The following is a 23751-nucleotide window of genomic DNA, read 5'->3' on the forward strand; positions in this document are numbered from 1 at the left end:
CAGCGTTCTGGTACTACAAGAAAGCACAATATTTCTGAAAACAGAATGTTACTTAAATGCAAACACCAGTTTGTATACATTTTTCATTTTTTAACTGTTTAAAACTTTTGTCCATATATAACTTAATGAAAGTAAATCTTGCACTGAACTAACAAATGAAATCACTGAATACATTTGTACTTAATTACATTTGCATTTCTGCTCATATTTTCATACAAACAAAAAAAAAACAAAACAACGAGTTTCTATCCATTTTTCTGGCCAGGTTTTAAAGCATTGGTGCACATCTTTTTTCCTTATATCTTAAATAACTTATTCAAACCTTATACTGAACACTGAACAAATAAAATCCCTGAATGGATTGATACATCATTTCTTGCCAGACACTTGGCAATATAGACATATATACATAGACTATATATATATAGATAGATATAGATATATATGTACATATATATACATATATACATATGTACACACACACACACACACACACACACACACACACACATATATGTATATACATATAATATAAACGGTATTTATCTATTTATTCGTTAGTAATTATTAAATAAGGAAGCCTATGCTGAGTTATTAGCTAAAGATTAATAGAGGGGGAGTGAGATTAGATAAGTTTACACTTCTTCCCACTCCTTTTTGAAAATGTCATTAGAGTTGCCTGTTTTCATATGCACTATTATTTTGTTGTTTTGTTTGTTTATGAAAAAAATGTACATGTTCGAAATAAAGATTTCAATCAATGAATCAAATAAAAATCAATGAATATTTCTGAATCCTGTGTATTCTGTAATACTGTCACTGAAACTATTCTACATCTACTTTATGAATGCATTCATGTAAAAAAGAAAATTGGATTGATGTTATAAATGTTTTTGAAATGTTACGTGTGACCAAGATTAACATGAAGAAAAAGAGATATAATCTCCTTTTATGAAGAAAACTATGTAAGATAAGATTTGTTCTCATTGCTGTTATTATTGTAATGATGTGATTTATTAATAAAGGAAATCGAAGAAGTTCCGAGTGCAATGGAACGCACCAGAGTAAAATGCAACCATAGACATATATACATATATATGTATATATGTCTATGAATGCAACTCATATAGATCCATGATGCAACTACCACTACGTCATCAAACATCGACGGAAGAAGGTTGGTCACGTGTTTTAGAAAGCTCTAGACCAACATGGCCACCTGCATAAGGATGCTCGGCGCTGCGAGACAGCTGTACAGAAATTCTGCCCTTGTTGTAAAACCAAACTCGTCAGCGTCGTTCAGAACCGGCTGTGTTCGGTACCCCCTGAGCGGTACTCCGGCCCACAGCCAGCTCCAGCCCCCGTGGTTCTATACCAGCACCAGGACCTCACATAAAACATGCACAAACCGCTTCTCCAACATCCAAGTCAGCGCATCAACGAAAGCTGGCAGCAGGCTGACCCCCAGATGTCATCGCTGGATGCGGGTCGGGGCTGTTCTCCGCGGCCAAGCCGATCTCCTGACACCGGCCCCTCCGCCCTACGTGAGTCTGGACAGGAGGTTCGGGAACCGGGCTAGCGGTGCAGGCTTCTCTGGAGAGGACGGCGGGGAAAGTCAAGGCTCCGGGGGAGAAGAGTCCGGGGGAGATGGGGGAGTGCCGTACAGTGGAGCTCAGATGACGGCTCTCACCCCCATGATGGTCCCGGAGGTATTTCCCAACGTGCCGCTGATCGCTGTGAGCAGGAACCCGGTGTTCCCCCGCTTCATCAAGATCATAGAGGTGAGGATGATGTAACGTTGCATGTCCTCTTGTCATTGGGCTGAAGGGTATGATGAAACCGTTTGGACTGAAACTCTTGGATATACAGTACATGTTTAAGAATGAGAGGTGCAAAATGATTTATTGATATTAGTTTGATTACTGTGAAATATGAAGCAACAACTATTAAAACGAATCCATGTTGTTCACTACCCTGAGGGTTTCCACAGTGATCAGTACAAATTCAACCCAGCCCAGTGAAAAATAAGCAGTTGGTGACTTACAGTAGTACAAAGAATCATGACAACAATCATCCTCAGCTCGAGGACCGGACTTCAAATCATAACTAAAATACTGTTCGAGTAAGCATCAGGAGTACAGCTCTAGGAGTTTGCTTGTTCTTGTTATAAGTCCCTGACATGAACTGAGAAGAGTTGTGAGTTGGCATGGAGTGACCCTGCTGCTCCTCAGATGAAGTCTGCCTGGTCTTCATGTAGAGGAAAAGGACTGTGTTAGTGGGAGTCTCTTGTGTTGGACTGTTCCTGTGTTCCAAGTGCAGTTTGAAGCTGGACCACACAGTGTAAAGCTGTCCACAGTTATATATCTAGGATGTGTTTTTCAACAACCGCTTCACAACCAAAAACATAAAGTGTTGTCTTAAAAAACAAAGACACGTGTGTTTGCTTTATCATGGCAATAATATGATCAATCATTAGAAAGTCCCCAAACTGTGTTCCCTGTGTGGTCATTTCAAAGACCGTCCCCTCATTACTCCATATTTTCAGGCTGGTGACACAGATGTCACTTTTATTTAAACAGTCATCACCTAAAAACACGTTGATCTAAGAACAATGTTTGCAGTTTCTGTTTCGCAGAGCTCTCAGTAGTTCAGATGTAAACCATTGACTGTCTTTCCTAGAAAAACTGCACAGTGTTCCTTGTTAAAGTGCAAATCATGCAAATAGTTACTCAAATATGTGATGCCTCTCTTAGAAGCAAAGGCACAAGTAGTGTGACATTGTTTTAGTGCTGTAAAACTTCTTAGGAAGGAGTTCAGGTGATTATATTGGCTTTACAAAATGTCTGAATTTGTTCATGTTGTTTGAAATCTCTTTTCTTCATATTAATAATGAATGGACAGAGAGAGAGACTGCACTGTTGCTGCTGCGGTCATTTCATTCATTGCACAACAGGGTTTCCCCCAGAAAACTTGTTAAGCCCGGTGGTAGGGTGGCCCATCAGCGGCCCACTGGTGCCCAAGCGTGTTTTTTTGTGTCAGGGGCCTGACCCTGACCATTGACTGATGGCAGGGCACTATAGGTAACAGACTCATTACTGGAGTAGTAGAATTTAGAAGGAGTGATTCCATAAGGCTTTAAGATCAATGTTAAAAGTTGACTGGAAATTTGAAAATATGATCATTATCATGTGTTATTATAAGACATTTATGTAACACCAGGTCTTACAGATTGCACTCTTGAAATGCTGTTCAACCAACCACAAAAATAAATAAATAATAAAAACACTATTTAGATAAATAATATCAACTGTCTGCACTAAAAACTAAAAAACAACTGCCTGGTGTCTCCAGAGATTTTTGTTTTTTTCCTCAGAGATTTTTACAATCTGGAGTCACGTAAACATGACCACGCGTCTGTTTCCGGTTGTCATGGAAACGTGACAATCACGGATCTACCAAAGATACTCTGTAATCTACTGTTTGGACCAGAGAAAACAAACGTGTGTAAACGCGAACCATACGAGCTGAGAAATGAAACGCTGGGTCATTTTCACATCTGGTGAAAGCAGCTCGGCTCACAGAAGTCCGGAGCTCTGACGCTGCAGGGGACGACGTGCTAACAGCTAACAGCTACTAGCCGCTGCAGCAGCTGGCTGAGCCTCTAGAGCCGTGGCTCGGCTCACGGTAACGGCTGCGAGGTCGACGTCGAGTTCCTCTCGGTCAGCTGGTGAAGCAGCGGTCTGATGAGCATGATGTCCGTGACATGTCCCGTTATGCGCGACGAAGTTGTGACATTGTCAGGTGATGAAAAAGACACCTGATCACGTGTTGATGGAGCGCAAAAACTGATTTCAAGAAAATAAATAAACGATGCTTAGCCTGGCGGGGGGGCAAGTAAGACCTGGCAGCCTGCCAGGCTTGTAGTACACTGGGGGAAACCCTGCACAGACTGATTCCTGTGTCCCACTGTCCAGCCCTGAGAAGACTAATGAACACACTGTTTATAACAGAGGAGCAGTGCTGTGTCTCCCTCCATGTTACAGAGCATGACTTACAGATTTGTTATTGCAGGCAAAGACCTAAGATCTGACTTGTGTGTTCGATGTGCTTATTTTTGTCTTCCTGTTAGGTGAAGAATAAAGCATTGATGGAGCTCTTGAGGAGGAAGGTTCGTCTGGCTCAGCCGTATGCTGGAGTCTTCTTGAAAAAAGATGACAGGTAAGTGAGATGACTCCCTCCTCCGGTGGATACAGGCCTGAGAGGGACATCTGTTGCCTTGACCGTGTGCTTTACAGTCTGATCTTATTGGCTTTTACCTGATTTGTAAAACTTCCTGTTAATGGGCTGGCTGCTCTCCTTTAATGTAATGCAAACTGAACATTTTGTGTTGCTGCTGCTTCACAATAAAAGCTTTGTCGGGTGCGAAACAGGATACTTTCAGGAATGCAATCTATTTTTTATCCATTTAGAAAAATGCCATAAATTGATGTGATCTACTAACTAGGACAGTGCCTCAGTACTAACTGTAGACTGTCCGTAGTTATCAGTGAAATGTGCTAAGAACTTGACGTGCTGCCTGCATGTTGGTAGTAATGACTGTTTGTGTCTCTTGCAGTAATGAGTCAGATGTGGTGGAGTCTTTAGATGCCATCTACTCAACAGGGACCTTTGTTCAGATTCATGAGATGCAGGACTTGGGAGACAAACTGAGGATGATTGTCATGGGACACCGCAGGTTAGAGACACTGGTGACTGGTAAAAGATGTAGTGATTGGTTGGAATGATCCTCTCCATGGCACTCTGTAGCCTCTGCTATATGTATTCTCTGGTCTGTCAGGATCCAGATCACAAGACAGCTGGAGGTGGAGCCTGAGGAGACAGGAACATCCCCTGAGTGGACAGAGTCTGAGTCACAACCCCAACCTCCACCAAGACGCAAAGCCAAACGAGGCCGCAAGGACCAGCCAAGTTCTCCGGCAGAGCAGCTGGAGGACAAGGTCTGTAACATGACCGTCACATGCCACCTCCTCAGCCTTCTACACATGCTGTCAGTCAATAGCCCTCAAGCATTATTCAAACACTTTAGCATGGACTCTATGAATCCGGATGTATCATGTCCATGACATCACCCAAGCTCAGTGTCGTCACCGTCTTGGCAGTGTCTGACTCCGTCCAGCTCCTGGCTTATCCAGAAGTGGACAAACGGATGGAACGCAAAAAACCCATGTCATTAATTGTTTTCTGACAAAATAGTCTATGACTGGCCTTAAGGGTGATACTGTGCAGACACACAGCAGCTGAGTGTTATTTGTATTAATCCTTTTCACGTGGGAGACTGTGAGAGACATAGCTGGCAGAAATGACAGCTGATCCACCCCAAAATTACAAAACACAAAGAGGTCTACTCAACAGAACTTAAACTCTGCTAGATTAACATAAATTGATTCGAACAGACTACACAGACCTAACAAATAGAGATGCATGGTATGGTACTACTACTTCTTCTACTACTACTTCTTCTACTACTACTACTACTTCTTCTTCTTCTACTACTACTTCTTCTTCTTCTTCTTCTTCTACTACTACTTCTTCTTCTTCTTCTTCTTCTTCTTCTTCTTCTACAACTACTTCTTCTTCTTCTTCTTCTTCTTCTTCTTCTTCTTCTTCTACTACTACTGCTACTTCTTTTCCTTCTACTACTTCTACTGCTACTACTTCTTCTGTTTCTTCTTCTGTTTCCTCTGTTTCTTCTTCTTCTTCTGTTTCGTCTTCTTCTTCTGTTTCCTCTGTTTCTTCTTCTGTTTCGTCTTCGTCTTCTTCTTCTGTTTCCTCTGTTTCCTCTGTTTCCTCTGTTTCTTCCTCTGTTTCCTCTTCTGTTTCGTATTCTTCTTCTTCTGTTTCATCGGAAGACGTGACACATGAATATAAACAAAGCTGAGAGAACATTTCACAGCTCACTGACAGATGACGACTCAGTTAAGTGTCAGTACAATGTTCTTTGCACTTGAAAATGTTGTACTAAGGCTGTGACAGATATAGGCAAAGAGGGCTCAAGGCGCACTGTCATTACAAAGTAGTATGTCCCAATTGTATGCATGCTGCATGTAACAGTATGTACTTTGTAAGAGCAGCTGCAGTACAGACTAAAAGTAAACAGGAAAATAATTGTGCATCCCTACTGACAAACACAAACCTGACCTAACTGAACACAGAGGGGAACATTTACAATGGACGAGTGCCTGATTTACATCAGGTTAGAGATTGTCAGCCCAATAATGGGAAATGTAAGTTATCAGCTACTGGCCAAGTATGAAATTCTATCCAATAAATACAGCCAGTAATACAAAACCACTCTCATTCATCTACATCTGCTGCGATACAGTATGTGGCGGTATGCACCCTTAAACTTGATTTGCTAACCCAAGAAAAAAAGAAGGGCAGCACGCTGTTGCAGCGCTCATGACATCAAACTGCTGCAACTGGGTAGAGCCAGGGCCACAGGTTATTAGGGCTGATAGTACATGTAATTATAGTTTATATACATTTTCATATGGATAGGAAGAATTTCAACAGTGTTGTTTTTCAGATTTCAGAAGCAGACCTGAGTCCAGAGCTCCAGCCTCTGCCCTCCTCCAACATTCTGATGGTCGAAGTGGACAATATTCAACATGAACAGTTCACTGTTACAGAGGAGGTCAAGGTACAAAACACACATTATAACACAGTTGTGCTGAAAACTTGTAAAGAACATCCTGACAGCAGTAAAATGTAAAAACTATCATCTCTGCGATGTTTGTGTCCCGTAGGCGTTGACAGCAGAGATAGTGAAGACCATCAGGGACATCATCGCACTCAACCCCCTCTACAGGTCAGTTCTGACACTAAACTCCTGTCCACAGTCTGTCCTTATAAAAATGTGTATTTACATTTTACATCTTGCAGTTCCACTCAGCCTATAGGCTAATTAAAGTTAGTAAAGCCATTTTCTTATTTTTGACAACTACTTGGTTCTTTTTTCACAGCTTCCTAATAATATTTCCCATAGTGTTCTGTAGTATTTTAGTATGCTTGAGACATCCTTAAGTAATATTATTACAGGGTTTAGATGTTTACATCCTCCTTTTATATTTTCTTGAACTCATTAACCACTACCCAACCCAAAACGATAAAGGACCTGTGCACATTCACGTGAGGTATCTCTGTTATGAGTCTCCCAGCTTTGATCACACTATGATGATGATTGCTGGAACAACATGGTGTACAATGACAACACTGTGCACCGTGATGCAGTGAACAGGGTTCCCACACACCCTGGAAAACAGTTACCAATTGTTCCAATCATGGAAAACACATGTAGGAGAAAAAGACATGTCCTGGAAAAATAATTTAAACGTGTGTGTGTGTGTGTGTGTGTGTGTGTGTGTGTGTGTGTGTGTGTGTGTGTGTGTGTGTGTGTGTGTGTGTGTGTGTGTGTGTGTGTGTGTGTGTGTGTGTGTGTGTCAGAGAGTCAGTCCTCCAGATGATGCAGGCTGGTCAGAGAGTTGTCGATAATCCCATCTACCTCAGCGACATGGGAGCAGCTCTGACTGGAGCAGAGTCGCATGAACTACAGGATGTCCTGGAGGAGATCAATGTGAGCAGTCTGCATGCTTAAAGGCCTGTTTGGGACTGTCCTATCTACTTTGTGTTATATGAAAGCTGGGGGAAGTGGCTGTGTGCTGCTCTTTAACAGAGGCGGGAAAGTTGAATGAATCAGCAGTTACCAAACCAGAAACTTCAACTGAACCATACTGTTTGAAAAATGTTCACATTAAGCGTGAGTGTCAACTTTAAACAGCTTGCCCAAGTTTGATTTCAAGTATCAAGTCCTGTTCTCCACATTCTGATGTGCAGGGCGAGAATGGTAGTATTAGCATTAGTAGGGAAAGGACACGCCCACTGTAACTGTGGTTGGTGTGAACCACAGTCATAGTAGGTGCTTCTTTTTTACCCCATCAGCCAGACGAGGCAGCAATGAGACCATTCTACAATTAAAAAAAACAAAAACAAAAAAAAAAACACATCTGGACAAATGACACAAAGGTGAGATGTATGAGATTGTTTTTTTCAAGCAGTATGTTTAGTTACAGGAGAACAAATTTATAGATGTGAACTAAGTGGTGAATTTGGCAAATGTAAAAACAAGACTTTCCAACCTTTATAAAGAACACGTCTCAGTTTTTCATTAGATTAGATTTACATTTGTAATTGCAGGCACAGAGACAAGATTTATATCAATGTCTGCTACTCAGTACAGGGTGCTAGGGCACCGATGCTTTATTTTGTTAAACCTCCTTTTCTAACTATTTTAAAATTAAGAAAGATTTAAGTTAAACCTTAGTTTAGCTTAACCTAGAACCTAAACCTGGATTAAATTTGTTTCTGTTGCACCAAAAGTTTTCACTCCAATTTAAACTGTTATCCAGCATTAACTTTAAACTTACACGTGATTGGATTTAACCATGGGGGGAAAAAAAGTATAGAAAAAGGGCTCTCAAATGTTTTACATTTTGGTAAGTTTTTCGCGAAATGTTGCAATATCGGGCCGAGGTAGGAGCAGGATTCCTGTACTTATACTCACATTGAATTAATTCATAGAACAATCAAGGGTTCATCTGCTAGGTTGATTCCCTATTAAGCTCCATAACAGTGTATATCATGACTAATAATCACACAGCTGTCATATTTTTATGCATAGTTATTTATTAATAACTCAAAGAACTGATAAACATGTATTTACAATAGTCACAAAAACAGTTCTTTTCCTCTGAAAACCAAACACTACACTTAAGGCCCTTCCTACCAAGGCACGCATTGCCTGCGATAGAGAGACAAGGGAAGTGTGGTTTTTGTGTTAAGTGCAGGAGACTGTGAGCTGATCTGAACATCTGCTGAGCGGCCAGACATGTGGGAATTAACGCATCAGAGCTAAGCTGACCCAACTTGGACCAAGAGCAGTTCCTCTAACAAGCCTTCTTCTGGCTAATGTCCAGTCACAGGAGAATAACGTGGATGAGGTGCAACTGAGGCTCAAATAGGAACGGGAAATCAGAGACTTCTGTTCGCAGAGAACTGATTAAACCCGAATTTCCCGGAATAAGCTGTTGTACTGGATGAGTGGACCTTGTTCAGAAACGACAGGACACAGGCGAGGAGGGCAGCTCTGTATCTACATAAATAATGCTTGGTGCTCAAACAGAGTTAAAGTGGATGGACAGTGGATTCACGAGATTTCAACCATATTATCTGCCTAGAGAATTCACCAGTGTTGTTTTCTTTTTCTTTTTTTCGCTGCTGTGTACATTCCCCCAGATGCAAACTCAAAAAATGCACTGCAGGATTGGATGATGTCATCAGCAGCATCATGGCAAATCAACTGGATGGAATGTTTTATTGTAGATGGTGATTTTAATCAAACAAACCTCAGAACTGTTTTACCTAAATTGCACCAGCATGTCCAGATCCCTACCAGAGGAGGAAATATCCTTGACCAGGTCCAGTCATGGTCAAAAGTTTACATCCACTTGTAAAGAACATGTATATCATGGCAGTCTTCAGTACCAATGAGTAATACAGCTCTCATTTTTCTGTGATGGAAATCACAAAAAACGTTCATGAAGTTTGGTTCAATAATGAATTTATTATAGGTCTTCTGAAAATGTGACCAAATCTGCTGGCTCATGGCCATGCTACAAAGAAGGATGCAAATCAGAATCGACAGGTCAAACTTAAAAAAAGAAAAGAAGAAGAACCAGCCAAGAAAATTGTAATTGTAATCTCTAGTTATCATGGGAAAACAAAAGGACTTCCCCTTTTATTACTTGTTGCCTAATGTCTTGCTGATTAGATCAGCAGTACCATGCCAAGAGGCCATGCTACAGAGAACATTTGATTCACACAACTTTCTATAATCAACCGGGATTGATTGTTCAAGTTGTTGTTTGGTTTTTTTGATCCAGCAGATTTGGTCACATTTTCAGACGACCTGTAATGAATTCATTATTGAACCAAACTTCGTGAATGTGCAAACGGATGTAAACTTTTGACCACGACTGTATACCGTAGACAAAAAAATAATCCCACTCCAGTTTGTAGGTCATACTAAAAAAAAAGGTAAAATAAAAAAGGAAGGCATTGATTAGTTTGAATGCAAATAAAAAACCAAAGGCAGGAAGGGGAAGAGACCAGTAGGGGGTTGGAGGCCCCCAAAACTGGTTCTCCAGCGTATCAAAGACAACACCCCTGTCAGCCTGGACCCTCACCAGTATGCTTTCAGAACCAACGGATCCACAGAGGATGTCATATCTACTGCCCTTCACTCAGTCTTCACACACCTGGAGAATAACAACAGCTACATCAGGATGCTGTTTGTTGACTTCAGCTCAGCATTCAACACAATCTCACCATGAAGCTGATTGAGAAACTAAACACTCTGAGCTGCAGTACAACACTCTGCAACTGGCTAATGGACTTCCTTACAAGCAGACCCCAAGCCAAATTCTTGTTAACATTTACAGAGGAGCAATAGAAAGCATCCTGACTGGAAACATCCCAAACTGGCATGGTTCATCACAGCCCAGGACAAGAAGCTCTACAGCAGGTGATTAAAACCACCAGAATGGTAAATGGTCTTCATTTATATAGCGCTTTTCCAGTCCTCTCGGACAGCTCAAAGCGCTTTACAACACATGCCACATTCACCCATTCATTCATACACTGATGCCGGAGGCTGCCATGCAAGGCGCCAGCTGCTCATCAGGAGCAATTTGGGGTTCAGTATCTTGCTCAAGGATACTTCGACATGTAACTGGGCGGAGCCGGGATTCGAACCAGTGACCTTCCGATTACTAGACGACCCGCTCTACCTCCTGAGCTACAGCCGCAACATCACTGGTACCATCTACAGAGCATCAGGGACATCAGTGAAGTGAGATGTCTGCACAGAGCCCAGAGATACTAAAAGACAACACCCACTCAGCCACAGTCTGTTCACCCTGCTGCCATCTGACAACAGATACAGAAGTATCTGCTGCCCGGGATACACTGCAATCCATTTTCGGTTTGATTGTATTTGTACAAAAAGTTCTGTCCAGTAAAAAGAGCACTTTATTTTGAAGAATGAGAGAAGGTCCTGTCCTGTAAGAGTAAGGCCTATTTAATAGTCCATGTTTTATTCAGAACATACAGATGTGTGTGTATACTGTCAATTATAGTCCTTGGAAAGACAATGGGAGTTGATCAAAATCAGAATTGGCAAGTCAAACTTTAAAAAAAGAAATTGTAATTGTGCATCCTTAGTAATCCCGGGAAACAAAAGGACTTCCCTTATAATACTTTTTGTCTATTAGATCAGATCATCCACCTTCACTGGTTTACTTCTTTACATTTAGGTTGGCATATTACTGTATGTGCATGTCCTTGAAACCTGTTGCTGTGTGTCTCTACAGATCCCAAAGCGTCTCTACAAGGCTCTGTCTCTGCTGAAGAAGGAGTATGAGCTGAGTAAACTGCAGCAGCGACTGGGCCGAGAGGTCAGAGGTCATCAGAGATCAACGTTTATCAGCTACGATACTCATCACCTATCACTCTCAGTCATTCATCTGTCTTCCTGCTCTGCTTACAGGTGGAAGAGAAGATCAAACAGACTCACAGGAAGTACCTGCTGCAGGAGCAGCTCAAGATCATTAAAAAGGTAGGCACGTGGACCCCATGTTTTCCTTAAAGGGACCCTGTCCTATGCAGTAATTGCAGGGCCACTGTACTGAATTGCAGAATGTTTTTTACAGTTTGTGTGTTACTGTGAGACAATCACATCACCAATGTGACTGTAAAATGCCGTATATCACACGATCAGCTGTACATTGATAGGCAGCATACAGTACGGTGGTGGTATCTTTATGTTAGCTGTGCTGTGATTTCCACCACTGAGGCTGATCCCAGAACAGAGACTAGAGACAGAGCAAGGTCTTTGAACTTGGACCCATTTAAACAATGTGAGTGGCTGTGGGTTTTCAGGAGCTGGGTCTGGAAAAAGAGGACAAAGAAGCTATCGAGGAGAAGTTTAGAGAGAGACTCAAAGAGAGGACCGTCCCTCAGCACATAATGGACGTCATCAATGAAGAACTCAACAAACTGGGACTGCTGGACAACCACTCGTCAGAGTTCAAGTTGGTCTTTTTTTGTGTATTTTTTTGTATTTTTTTGTTATTAGTATTTATGATCTCTCAAATATTACTTCCAATTTCACCAGGACAGTCATGCTGCACAGGAAATTCACTCTTTCCATGTTGGATACTTTAGGCTAGGGCTGTACATATGATCATTATTGCATGACACTTCTCACTTTTACTTAAAGAAACTATTAAAGTCATGATGATGTGACAGTTGTTGGGGTCTGTACCAAACACACGTTTTCTTACATCAGGATAAGATGATTTGTAGGCAGCACATCTTACCTTTATCAAATAACTGCAGCTTCTTGCAATTTCGATTATTTTGCAATTAATTGTGCAGCTGTACTCGAGGCCAGACCATAGTAAAGTGAACTAATGCATGCAAGTAGCATTTATGTCACTGCAACAGCTTTAACAGAAGATGATGCATATCACCTGTTCAACCTGCAGATCTGAAACTGCTGCTGTAGCTTGTTGGGTTCACATTATCCCAAGGGTTAACATATAGTGATTACATGCCAAGAAAGTATCAGTTGCAGTGAGGAAAGAAGAGTAGCAATATCTACGTCTATGTTCCAAAAAATGACTTTGAATTTGAATTTTGTTTTATGAGGAAGGAAGTGCCCTCAGCACGTTTGCAGGACACATTTCACACTGAGGATACTGAACATATTTGTGTTCTGCTTTACACTATAACAAACAAAGAACAACAACTGTGTGTTTCAGTGTAACCCGTAACTACCTGGACTGGCTGACCAGCATGCCCTGGGGTACCAACAGTGAAGAGAACCTATCATTGGTGACAGCCAAAGAGGTTCTGGAAGAAGACCATTATGGAATGGACGATGTCAAGAAACGCATATTGGTCAGCAAATGCAAACACAACATTTAAAATGACAAGGATTGAAAAATTGCTTGTTTACTCAGATGGCAAATGTTCAGATACATCTGTTAGCTCCTCAAAACTGTGCAGGTGTTTCTGGTAGAAATGAGCCTGAACGCCTCTCTGTCCTTGTGCAGGAATTCATCGCAGTGAGTCAGCTGCGTGGCTCCACCCAGGGGAAGATCCTGTGTTTCTATGGTCCTCCGGGTGTAGGAAAGACCTCCATTGCCCGCTCAATAGCCAGAGCCCTCAACAGACAGTACTTCAGGTTCAGCGTCGGAGGCATGACCGATGTGGCTGAGATTAAAGGACACAGGTCAGGAAGTCTATACTGTCATTATTACTGATGATAACTGTCAGTGTCAGTGTCCTGTGCAGAGCTCTGTCCCTGGTATTGGGCAGATGCTGGGTGGGAAATGGTTATGAAGATTGATGAGGCAACAGCTGTACACTAGAATTAACATAACAGAAACAACTATGTGATGGGTGACAACTAGAGATGCACTTATGTAAAATTTCAGGGCAGATAACAATAACTTATAATGACCTGTTTGTTGTTGCTGATATGATATGGTAACAGATAATGTTAGTCTTATATTGCATAAATCTATAGAGTATAATCTCTTTTCTGTCTCTAAGCTCTTGGGGAAAGAATAGGCTCCAGCACAGGAAGCAGAGAGGCAGTCTACAGCCATGACTCTGCATTAGAAGACTTTGCATCAGCTGAAATTCCATTAACAGATTTTCTAAAATGTGTTTTGTGTGTCCAGGAGGACATATGTAGGAGCCATGCCAGGGAAGATTATCCAGTGTCTGAAGAAAACCAAGACAGAGAACCCTCTGGTGCTCATAGATGAGGTCAGTATATTGATGCTGCTCCTGTAGTTGTCTGTTGAGTTTAATATAAATCTGTATCAGAGCAACATTAATAATACTGGATTAAGTCTGCTCATGTCGTACTTACTGCCTGCAATGAACAGATTTGTTCTGCCAACTAGTTAACTTAAGTCACTGTAGGTGACTGAGTGTATCCATATATATGTATATACAGTAGGGTCCAAAAGCCTGAGACCACATTGGAAATCTCTAACATTGGGCCTCATGCAGCAACATTCTCTTAAATGTGGTTTGTAATTAGCATAGGTCGTGCCCACTAAACACCATATAAGGGTGTTGTGCCGTGTGCAAATAGCCTACACTGGCACAGCGATTGGAGAGATGCCACCAAATAAAGGTAGTAAGAAGAAGAAGAATGTCAGCAGCAGTGAACTTGAGGTATTGTTGAATCAAATAAAACAACGTGAACACGTGACCGTCCACAGCGTCAGCACTGGCGTTTCAGGAACGTCAAAAACACAGTGTCAGGCCACATCCACCTGGCCTTCAGCCCAATTGTGCGCTCTTAACACAGAGCAGGTGTGCCGGTGGTTGTAAGGACGCTCCTGTCTCATCTAGGGATTTGCCAGGGGGTCATCAGCCATGGAGTGAGGGCATAACCTCGGCCACCTGTTACATTTTTATAAAATGGAGTTTTATAAAAGTTAAACTGGATGGTGGTTTTTAGAATTACAAATGATTTACCAATCAGCCACCCATCTCCACCAGCTCCCGACGGAACTATTCTGCAGCACAAAGGAGTCGTGTGCTCCCCCTGGCCAACAGGCCAACACATTCAGACGGTGGCAGTTTGCATCTGATGTTATTTGGACGTTAAAAGAGTGATGCAGTTTTCGGTTGAGGAATGGATCTGGAGGGGGTGCTTTGATCCGTATATGCGTGCGGTCTACAGCACCAATGATATTTGGAGCTACAACAAAGAAAAGCGTTCTTGATCTCTACCTGCTGGTTAGCAGTGTACAGGAATGATATGTACTGGGGCATGAATGATATTATTGCTTTCAGGCTCAAAGAGGACTGTGAAATGCCTGACCTCTCTCCTATCTCTGTCTGAAATGATCCTGAGGCCAAAACTCAGAGTGAGCTGAGTGGTGCATGCTGGGTCAGGATCTTAATCACAACACATTATAACTGCATCCATACGATTAGAAACAGACGTTGAACACATGCTTAGATTAACAGTTGGGAACTGGGGGACAATAGTTGAAAAAAAAAAAAACGCAAATCTCAACGTCATGATGTGTAATGTGTGCAAACACAGTGTTAGCAACCTGGCTACCAGTAGCAGCATGGCTACTGTCCAATGCATAAACCACCCATAAGAATCCTAGCGCGAGCTAGAAACCCTGATCTCAGTGCTGTGAACAGGCAGAGTTAACAAGCCCTCTCCATCCAGTGAATGCCATCTGTTGACCCCTGTTTTACCTTGTTTTGTATCACTTCACTTCACCTTCTTTGCCTCCTCCATCAGCGGGGTTCTTTTTGTTTTGCAGTGTAGAGTTTCCACGGTTCTTCCAGTTGTTCCAGCGTTCCCTATCCAGCGGGGACAGGGGAAAACAATGCCTCCTCCTGTTTAGATTGTGCAATGGCAGACGTGCTTTCTTTGTGCCGTATTCATCCTTCAGTTTTCCAGGAAAATTCAGCCTGGTGTCAGACTGAGTAGCAGAGTGAAAGTGATGTTTATAGGGAACCAGTCTTACGCAGAGGGTATCATTTTTCTACAGACATTACACTGTGACATCAGTATTTACTGCTGAGTTAGAAGTAGAAGCCAAAAAGTTGTCCAATGCCAGTTTAAGCTGATGTTATCGTCTGTGATGAAAAAAAAATTTGTATTTGCAAGAAATGTCAAACAGAAGTAATCTGACCAGTTGTGTTAGACTTTTGGACCGTGTGAGTGTGTGTGAGTAAAGTAATAGTGGGGAGATGTAGGTCGGGTATTGTGCTGGAGAATAATGATGATAATGTGTATTTCTCTAACCTGTCATTACCAGGTAGATAAGATTGGTCGTGGTTACCAGGGCGATCCGTCCTCTGCATTACTAGAGCTTCTGGATCCTGAACAGAATGCCAACTTCCTCGACCACTACCTCGATGTTCCCGTAGATCTGTCAAAGGTAAGAAGAGTGTGTGTTCTTTTTGTACAATTCCACAGTTGGAGTAAATAATGACCCATCCATCACTCTCTGCTCCGATGAAGGTTTTGTTTATCTGCACGGCCAATGTGACTGACACCATCCCAGAGCCTCTACGAGACCGGATGGAGATGATAAATGTATCTGGATATGTGGCCCAGGAGAAATTGGCTATTGCTGAGGTAACACGACTCTGACAAGATAGGGAAAGAAGGGTTATCTGTTTAAATAATGTAATGTCATTATTCTGATTATTGTATATTTTTAAGAATAGCAGATTGTTTGCTCTCTCAGTTAAGGAGCAAGTAGGAAATATACATTCAATATGCCTTACTAGTACACCACGTTTTTAATTTGCATTGATGTGTCTCTGTGCAGCGTTACCTGGTCCCTCAGCTCCGCTCTCTGTGTGGCCTGACTGAGGAGAAGGCCTCCATCTCATCTGATGCCCTCAGTCTGCTCATCAGACAGTACTGCAGGGAGTCTGGAGTCAGGAATCTGCAGAAACAAGTAGAAAAGGTAAAATGCTGTCAAGTTCTGTTCTTCTGTGTTTACTGAACCAGAGTTCACATGCATTACTAGGCCACTGAGAAGTGTCACATTCCAGCCACTACATGGCCACCAGAGCCGATCATGGCCGCTCTAAACAATGCTCGTGGTTCAGCCGGCTGCATTTCACAAAGAGAAGGCAGCTCTCTGCTCTGCTCACCAGAGAATATCGTAGAGTCTATTTTTTTTTAGCAAACAAATGGTATACTGGGACATTGTATGTTGGGGGTGTTGGAGGGCTGTGTGTGTTTGAAGTGGTGGCTCTGACACTGTCTCTGTTGATGCCTTTTAAAGGTGCAATTTGTAAAAATTGACCACCTGACAAATTCATACTCAAGCAAGTAGGTGGCAGCGTATTGCTAGAATAACCGCTAACTGCTGCTAACTGTCGCTGCCTTTAGCTAGTTAGCTCAGTTAGCTGTGCAGCTAGTGGTCCAGACTTGGAGAACTGTGAACGGGGAAGTGTTAGTGTTATAAACACTAGTAGAATTTTTGGAACAGAGTGGGCGGAGCTAGCTGGTTAGCATGCTAAATTCAGCAGACATCTCTCCAACACAATACATAGATATCATAATTTCAAACTGGCTTTTTCTTCACATTTTGTTGATAACTTTTGAACATTGTCAACTGAACAGCAAAGAGAATCCAGTCAGTTTGAAACACCCCGAGCAGACAACAAGGTCAGAAGCACCATTCAGCTACACAGCCTCCTCACTCATCGTAGAAGCACAAACATCAAGCAAAATGACAAAACAAACACAATCCAAGCAACTCAGGCAGGCATGACGCTCCCTTCCTGCAACCCTCCCAGTGGGATATGAAGCTGCATGGAGAACAGAACAAAACCGCGTTGCATACGCTCACAGAGATGTGCCAGTGGAATCAGGCTTCATCTGGATTTCAGTCTTAGTCAGCAGAACATTCTGCATGTCACAATAACTGAATCCTGCTCCTTTTTTATCCTTTGAGTGGACCACCAGGACATGCTGTTTGCGTGTGTGAGAGAGAGTGCGTGCGTGTGTGCATGTGTATATAAAGTGTAATGTATACAAAGGAAGGCACAGTGAGTCACAGCGGACAGTAGCACATCCCCAGTATTCTTATTTTGCATGTAATCCTTTCTCTGTATACCTGTCAGGTTTTCCGTAAGGTGGCATTCAGTATCGTCAGTGCTGAGAACACCGCAGTGACTGTTACACCTGACAACCTGCAGGACTATGTGGGTAAACCTGTTTTCACAGTGGATCGCATGTACAATGTCACTCCACCAGGTGTGGTTATGGGGCTGGCCTGGACTGCTCTGGGTGAGAGAGACAAACGCGCACACACACACACACACACACACACACACACACACACACACACACACACACACACACACACACACATACATACATACATACACACACCTATGTCAGTAGAAAATGTAACATACTGAAGGTCTGCCTGCTTTTCGTCCTCTGTAGGAGGGACGACACTGTTCATCGAGACATCACTGCGCCGTCCCTCTGGAGGAGCTGACTCTAAAGGAGAGGGGTCACTGGAGGTCACAGGTCAGTCAGGAAGGCCTTGAACTGAGTCATCCTGCAGGCCAGAGGTTAATCGAGCACTGCTCTGATATCTTCTCTGAACAGAAAGCATACTGAAGATGTTTATGCTTGTCTGCAGGTCAGCTGGGGGACGTTATGAAGGAAAGTGCAAAGATTGCTTCAACCTTTGCCAGAGCCTTTCTGATGACCAAAGAACCAGAAAATCTATTCCTGGTCAACTCCCACCTGCACCTGCATGTTCCTGAGGTAACCATGGCAACACAGTGCTGTAAATAAATGACAGACTGTTCACTCTGCAGCATCTTTTTATTCTTTTAACTTGTTTATACTAACTGCTAAATAGTTTGCAACTGAAAATACATTTTATGTGTGAAGCATTTTCAAAACAGTAGTGCATAAATCTGCACGTTTGAAAATCTCCTGCTTTGGCAGCAATGATCATTCCTGTCTGTTTGTCTGAAACTGTTACTTGTCTCTAGGGAGCAACTCCCAAGGATGGACCAAGCGCTGGCTGCACCATTGTCACGGCATTGTTGTCCCTGGCAACCAACCAGCCAGTGCGTCACAACGTAGCCATGACTGGTGAAGTGTCACTGACTGGCAAAATACTGCCAGTAGGGGGAATCAAAGAGAAAACTATAGCTGTAAGTACAAGACACACACACAAACACACACACACAGCGACAACGCGATAAAATGACAAGGCCATTATCTGACTTCAGTTCATATATCCAGTGTTTGAAAGAGTTCTTCCTCCAATTCAGCATTGCACTTCAATAGTACCTTCTGACATGTCTTTTGTTATTCCAAACTTTCTTGTTTTTCAAAAGCTGGCACCTGCATTACCCACAATGCAGCTCAGCACTATTCGGCCCAGTTATGATTATGCTTATGTAGCCTTGAGCTGCTAAACTACAGCAGAGATGAGGAGGGGTAGAGAGGTGTGGTAAGCTCACATCCATCCTCCACACCCTCAGGTATTTCTTATTTTCTAACAAGTGACATCACTTGAGGACATTTATCAGACTTCACACAGCTCCCTCTGGAGACACTACACAAGTGCAGTGAGTGCAGAGTGGTAGGTGTGGGTGCACAGCTGTGTGGGTGTCTCCAAGCTTTCATGTTCATTAGGAGGGCGCGGGTATTTCTAAATACTGTGGGTGTAGTCATTCCTTTACCGGGCCATGCTTCTCATAACAACAAAATCAGTGCACACACACAACCTACAACCACTGAACTCGACCGTGTTCACAGGGGCACATATGTTAAGTGAATCCAGTGAAGTGGATTTATAATGCAATGCTTAGAAAAGTTGCTTTTATAGCTGGCGTTACCACTTTTATGCACAGGCAGTACATGTGCTGCTTTTCACAGTGAAGGCATAGTCCCAGATAGAAGAGATGATTTAAAAACGTGTTGAAATATAAGCTATCACAGGTGCTGCAGATGGCAAGAGTCCTGCATTCAAAATGTTGGTTCCAATAACTTTATATATAGCCCAAAGCATCAATACCTTCTTTACAGAGTCCTGCCCCTTGTTGGGGAAAATCTTTCCCCAACAAGGTTATTGCTATCAGAAGTGTTCCCATCCTCAACTGAGGCAACTGGAGAAAGTGTTGGGCTGACCAGAAGAAATAAAACAACGAAAATATCTGATTTTTTTCTTTTTCTGAGACGAGGACCGAAACTACGAAAGACGCTTGGTTCTGTAAAAAGCATGAGAATGATTTAGAAACACTGTTTTCCAAAATGGCTGGAGAATTTACGTTTTCAGGTTATGTTTAATTAAGGGAGTGGCCACTTTGCACACCTGTGCACTTATCATGCTGTTTAATCAATATCCTGATATATCAAAGGAGAAGTTCCCACTAAGATGGATTTCAACAAATTTTCGCTCAAAATTTGAGAGCAATTAATTTTGTGTCTGCACAGAAAAAGTCTTGTATCTTCAACTACAACTCCTGAAAAATGAAAGCAAAAACAAAAGTGGTTATTGTCTTTTGGGGGTAGTTAGGTGTACACTGATCAGCCACAACATTAAAACCACTGACAGCTCATGTGAATAACATTAATCATCTCGTTACAATGCGATGTTCTGCTGGGAATCCTTGGGTCCTGGTATTCATGTGGAAGCCACTTGACACACACCACCCATCCAAACACTGTTGTTGACCACGTGCACCCCCTCATCACAACAGCACTACCTAATGGCAGTGACCCCCCAGCAGGACAACGTGTCCTGATAAACCACAAAAACTGCTCAGGAAAAGCTTGGGGGACACAACAAAGAGCTCAAGGTGTCGACCTGGCCTCCAAACTCGACAGGTCAGATCTGTTTTGGCTGCTCAAGGGGAACCTGCACAATATTAAGTAGGTGGTTTTGATGTTGTGGCTCATCGGTGTATACTGTATATCATCATATCATGGTGCAGAGCGACACAACTTGGATACATACACCATCTGTCTTTGCCTGCAGATTTGTGGTGCTGAGTTTCTCTTTATTTAGTACACAGAGATAGAAAGAAATAATGAAAAATATTAGTGGAGTTTATATGATTGCATACATGCTAGGCTATTTCAGATTTAATTCTACTGTATGTCTGAATCTCATGTCATAAATGGCAACATAATATCGTAACATGACACAACAACATTATGTAAACGTCATTTTGAAATAAGTTTCAAGGTTTCTAATGAATGTGCTCCAGAATCTGACCTGGACTGTCTTGTCCCTGTTAGGCCCGTCGTGCCGGTGTGACCTGCATCATCTTGCCAGCTGAGAACAGGAAGGACTTCTCTGACCTGCCAGACTACATCACCCAGGGCCTGGAGGTCCACTTTGTGGATCACTACAGCCAAATCTACCCTGTTGTCTTTCCACAGAACCAGTCATAACCTGCTTTGAACTACTACACTAAAAGGTTCATGGTTCATTTATTTGTCATTCTGCAGCACATGGTTGTACAATAACAAGTTTTAGGCCCTGTATGCTACACAAGAATAGTTACAGCCAAGGACCAGTGGACCAGGTCTATTTTCCATGGCACTTCAGAAGACAGAACCAGTTTGTCACCACGTTACACTGATTATCATTCTGGTTATAGTTATTGAAATCCAGTAATTTATTTTTGACTGATTCCTGCAAATATGCAGATGTGGAGAGCGGCTCCACATCATCGGTTCCAAAATCATCCAGTGGAACAGCTGGCTCGGTGATCCCTCACATATAATTCAGTTTCAGCCACCGCAGGATCCCTGAATGTAGGAAGACCGTCATGTGACAGAGGACAACATCACTGGACTGAAACCATGCAGCTAACTGTGCCAAAGATGGACAAACACAGTAAAGTGATGGTGATGATGAACACTGGCCTGTGTCACAGGATATGATGTCTTCAATATACAGAAGCTGTGGTGAAAACTTGTCTCTGCCTCTAACCCACAGCTCTCATTAGACAGGACCGTGGAAGGACTCTTTTATATATTTCTTATATTATTATTGGCCAGATGTGATGATGATGATGAAATAAATTAAATATTGATCACAACTGTCAGCTAGCTGCTGTTATCTGTTCTAAACAACCTCCGAACCTGTGAATGGATCCTGCTTCTTTTGAGTTTGATTCAAACTGTTTTTGTGATGGAGACTGTACACTTAACCACAGCTAATACAGCAGAACTGTTCTTTGTTTGGACGGACCAACAACCATTCAAATACCACATTTATCTTGGTTGACTTGAAAAGTGGCAGTTTTCATAAAATGTGTTTGATTATACAACAAGTTTATGTTAAAATTGCATGTATGTTTTTTCTTAGGATTTGTTTTTCATCTCTGTCTTATTTATTGGTTATTAAATGGTTTAGATCTCCATACAACTCAAAATTCCCTTTTGGGGTTGTCAGTAGCATCGAGTCAATATTATTTTGTCACAGCTTACTGATGCCAAGGTCAAGAAATTGGAAATAATGCTGACATTTCAGTTAAGAGAGGCACAAGAGAAGTATTGTAGATGATCAGCAACAAACTTCGTACTGGAAGGCTGAAATCATTCGGGCTGACCTGAATGCCATGGGAATCCACGCCCACATCAGTATTTGACGGCATCTGTGGTTTTTTTTTTTGTTTTTTGCTTTTGCTTTTGTTTGTCTTTAGTGCATTACATCGAACAATCCCAAATAACCCAGTAGTAGAAGTGCAACATTATTTATTATGCATTGCATTAATGATCGTTAGTAGTCAAGGAGATTTAAGCTGGATTCTTTTGTGCATCATCAGCACTGCACTGAACCTTGGACAGTGACACGTGACCGTGTGACAGCCAGAATAACTTCAAAATTTGCAAAGATGACCCCAAAAAGTTGAGTACTGGATATGCCAAAGCAAACCGGCATTTCACAAATCTACGAGTGTGAGTAATCACATGAAAACTGTAAAGGCTCAGATATGCTCTCTTTATGTACAAAGATAGATATGTTTGTTTCAAACAATATTACCTTCACTGCCCACATACTTCAATGCTTCCTTCAGGTTGGTACGGATGTTAAGTCATACAGCCAGTAGAGAGCGCCACAGCGCCATTACCTCTCCTGAAATAGTTCCACCATTTGTAAAAACGTCTTCCTCTTGTCCTGTGGTTGTGTCTCGCTTGAACTATTGGCCAGACACACCGTGGGCATTTAGAAAGCGTGCAGAAATACAGATGACATAAATGCAGGGTGTAGACAGAAGGCTTCGTCCGTATCCATATTTAAATGAGTATAAATGAGTCTTCATGCTGAACACATACTTGCTTTAACAACGCGTTTGGGGTACATGTGAGTGCTGGCTCGTGTATCCTGTGTCTGTTTGGATTGTCAGTTGTGCACGTCCTCAGAAAATGCATATGCACGAACATGCACATGAACGGTAGCAGCGGTGTAGGGCCGGTTTGAGGATGTGACAGGGTCAGGAGCAGGCCCTGGAGGGTGCTGCTCAGCCTTCCAATCTGGCCTGGTGGCCACTGCAGTGAAACATTCCCCTGCAGCCAAAAGCAAAAAGCGTTTCCCACATAGAGCGCCATTATAAAAGAGACGTCTGTAAAAGAAAAAAGTGACAGGACACCAAGAACTGTAAAAAAGCTAGATAATGGCTTTTTCTATTATGAATTTTTGACCCATGGAGGTTTTATATTTGTATAACTTCCCTCAAGCTGAGAAAAGTGTTTTAAAAATCCATGTCGTCATCACAATGTAAAGTCTATGCGTGGAGCAGGGGAAACTCTCCTGCACATTATTCAATGGGCTGCATAACCAGGATGTTAATGCGGAAGCCAGAAAACTTCATTCGCGTATGCACTAGGCAAGCAATTCTCACATACGATAAACAGGGCATATAATGGACATGTCTTAACCAAGAAAAAAAAAATTTGAAAAGATTTACATCCTTGACGTGCAATCAAGCTTGTGAACCCACATCAGATAGTGTGTGCTAACGCTTTTAGCTTAGCAGCTACAGTGAAAACTGTAGTAAAACATCTTTTGAAAT

At 42.2% G+C, this 23751-nt stretch overlaps 1 protein-coding gene across 1 annotated transcript; it reads left to right on the forward strand.

The window, feature by feature from the left end:
• The first annotated feature begins 1179 nt into the window (after nucleotides 1–1179).
• On the forward strand, nucleotides 1180–21780 carry lonp1 (lon peptidase 1, mitochondrial). Its single transcript, XM_084355816.1, has 21 exons — nucleotides 1180–1781; nucleotides 4130–4218; nucleotides 4616–4735; nucleotides 4838–4997; nucleotides 6587–6700; nucleotides 6807–6868; nucleotides 7504–7633; nucleotides 11487–11570; nucleotides 11663–11731; nucleotides 12055–12206; nucleotides 12939–13077; nucleotides 13233–13411; nucleotides 13866–13953; nucleotides 15987–16109; nucleotides 16193–16309; nucleotides 16506–16646; nucleotides 17815–17980; nucleotides 18143–18229; nucleotides 18345–18472; nucleotides 18706–18870; nucleotides 20966–21780. The coding sequence occupies exons 1-21, from the start codon at nucleotides 1212–1214 to the stop codon at nucleotides 21119–21121; spliced, it is 3039 nt and encodes a 1012-aa protein (XP_084211942.1). The 5' UTR covers nucleotides 1180–1211; the 3' UTR covers nucleotides 21122–21780.
• Nucleotides 21781–23751: the final 1971 nt, after the last annotated feature.

The sequence above is a fragment of the Pagrus pagrus genome (assembly GCF_965226575.1).
Source record: "Pagrus pagrus genome assembly, chromosome: 6".
NCBI classification, from domain to species: domain Eukaryota; kingdom Metazoa; phylum Chordata; class Actinopteri; order Spariformes; family Sparidae; genus Pagrus; species Pagrus pagrus.

Bases quoted from the DNA above. Each gene is read 5' to 3' on its own strand.
- lonp1 (XM_084355816.1), top strand. From the start codon at position 1,212: ATGGCCACCTGCATAAGGATGCTCGGCGCTGCGAGACAGCTGTACAGA. The intron at 4,219-4,615 runs GTAAGTGAGATG...TGTCTCTTGCAG, and splicing joins TTCTTGAAAAAAGATGACAG to TAATGAGTCAGATGTGGTGG. The intron at 11,571-11,662 runs GTCAGAGGTCAT...CTCTGCTTACAG, and splicing joins AGCAGCGACTGGGCCGAGAG to GTGGAAGAGAAGATCAAACA.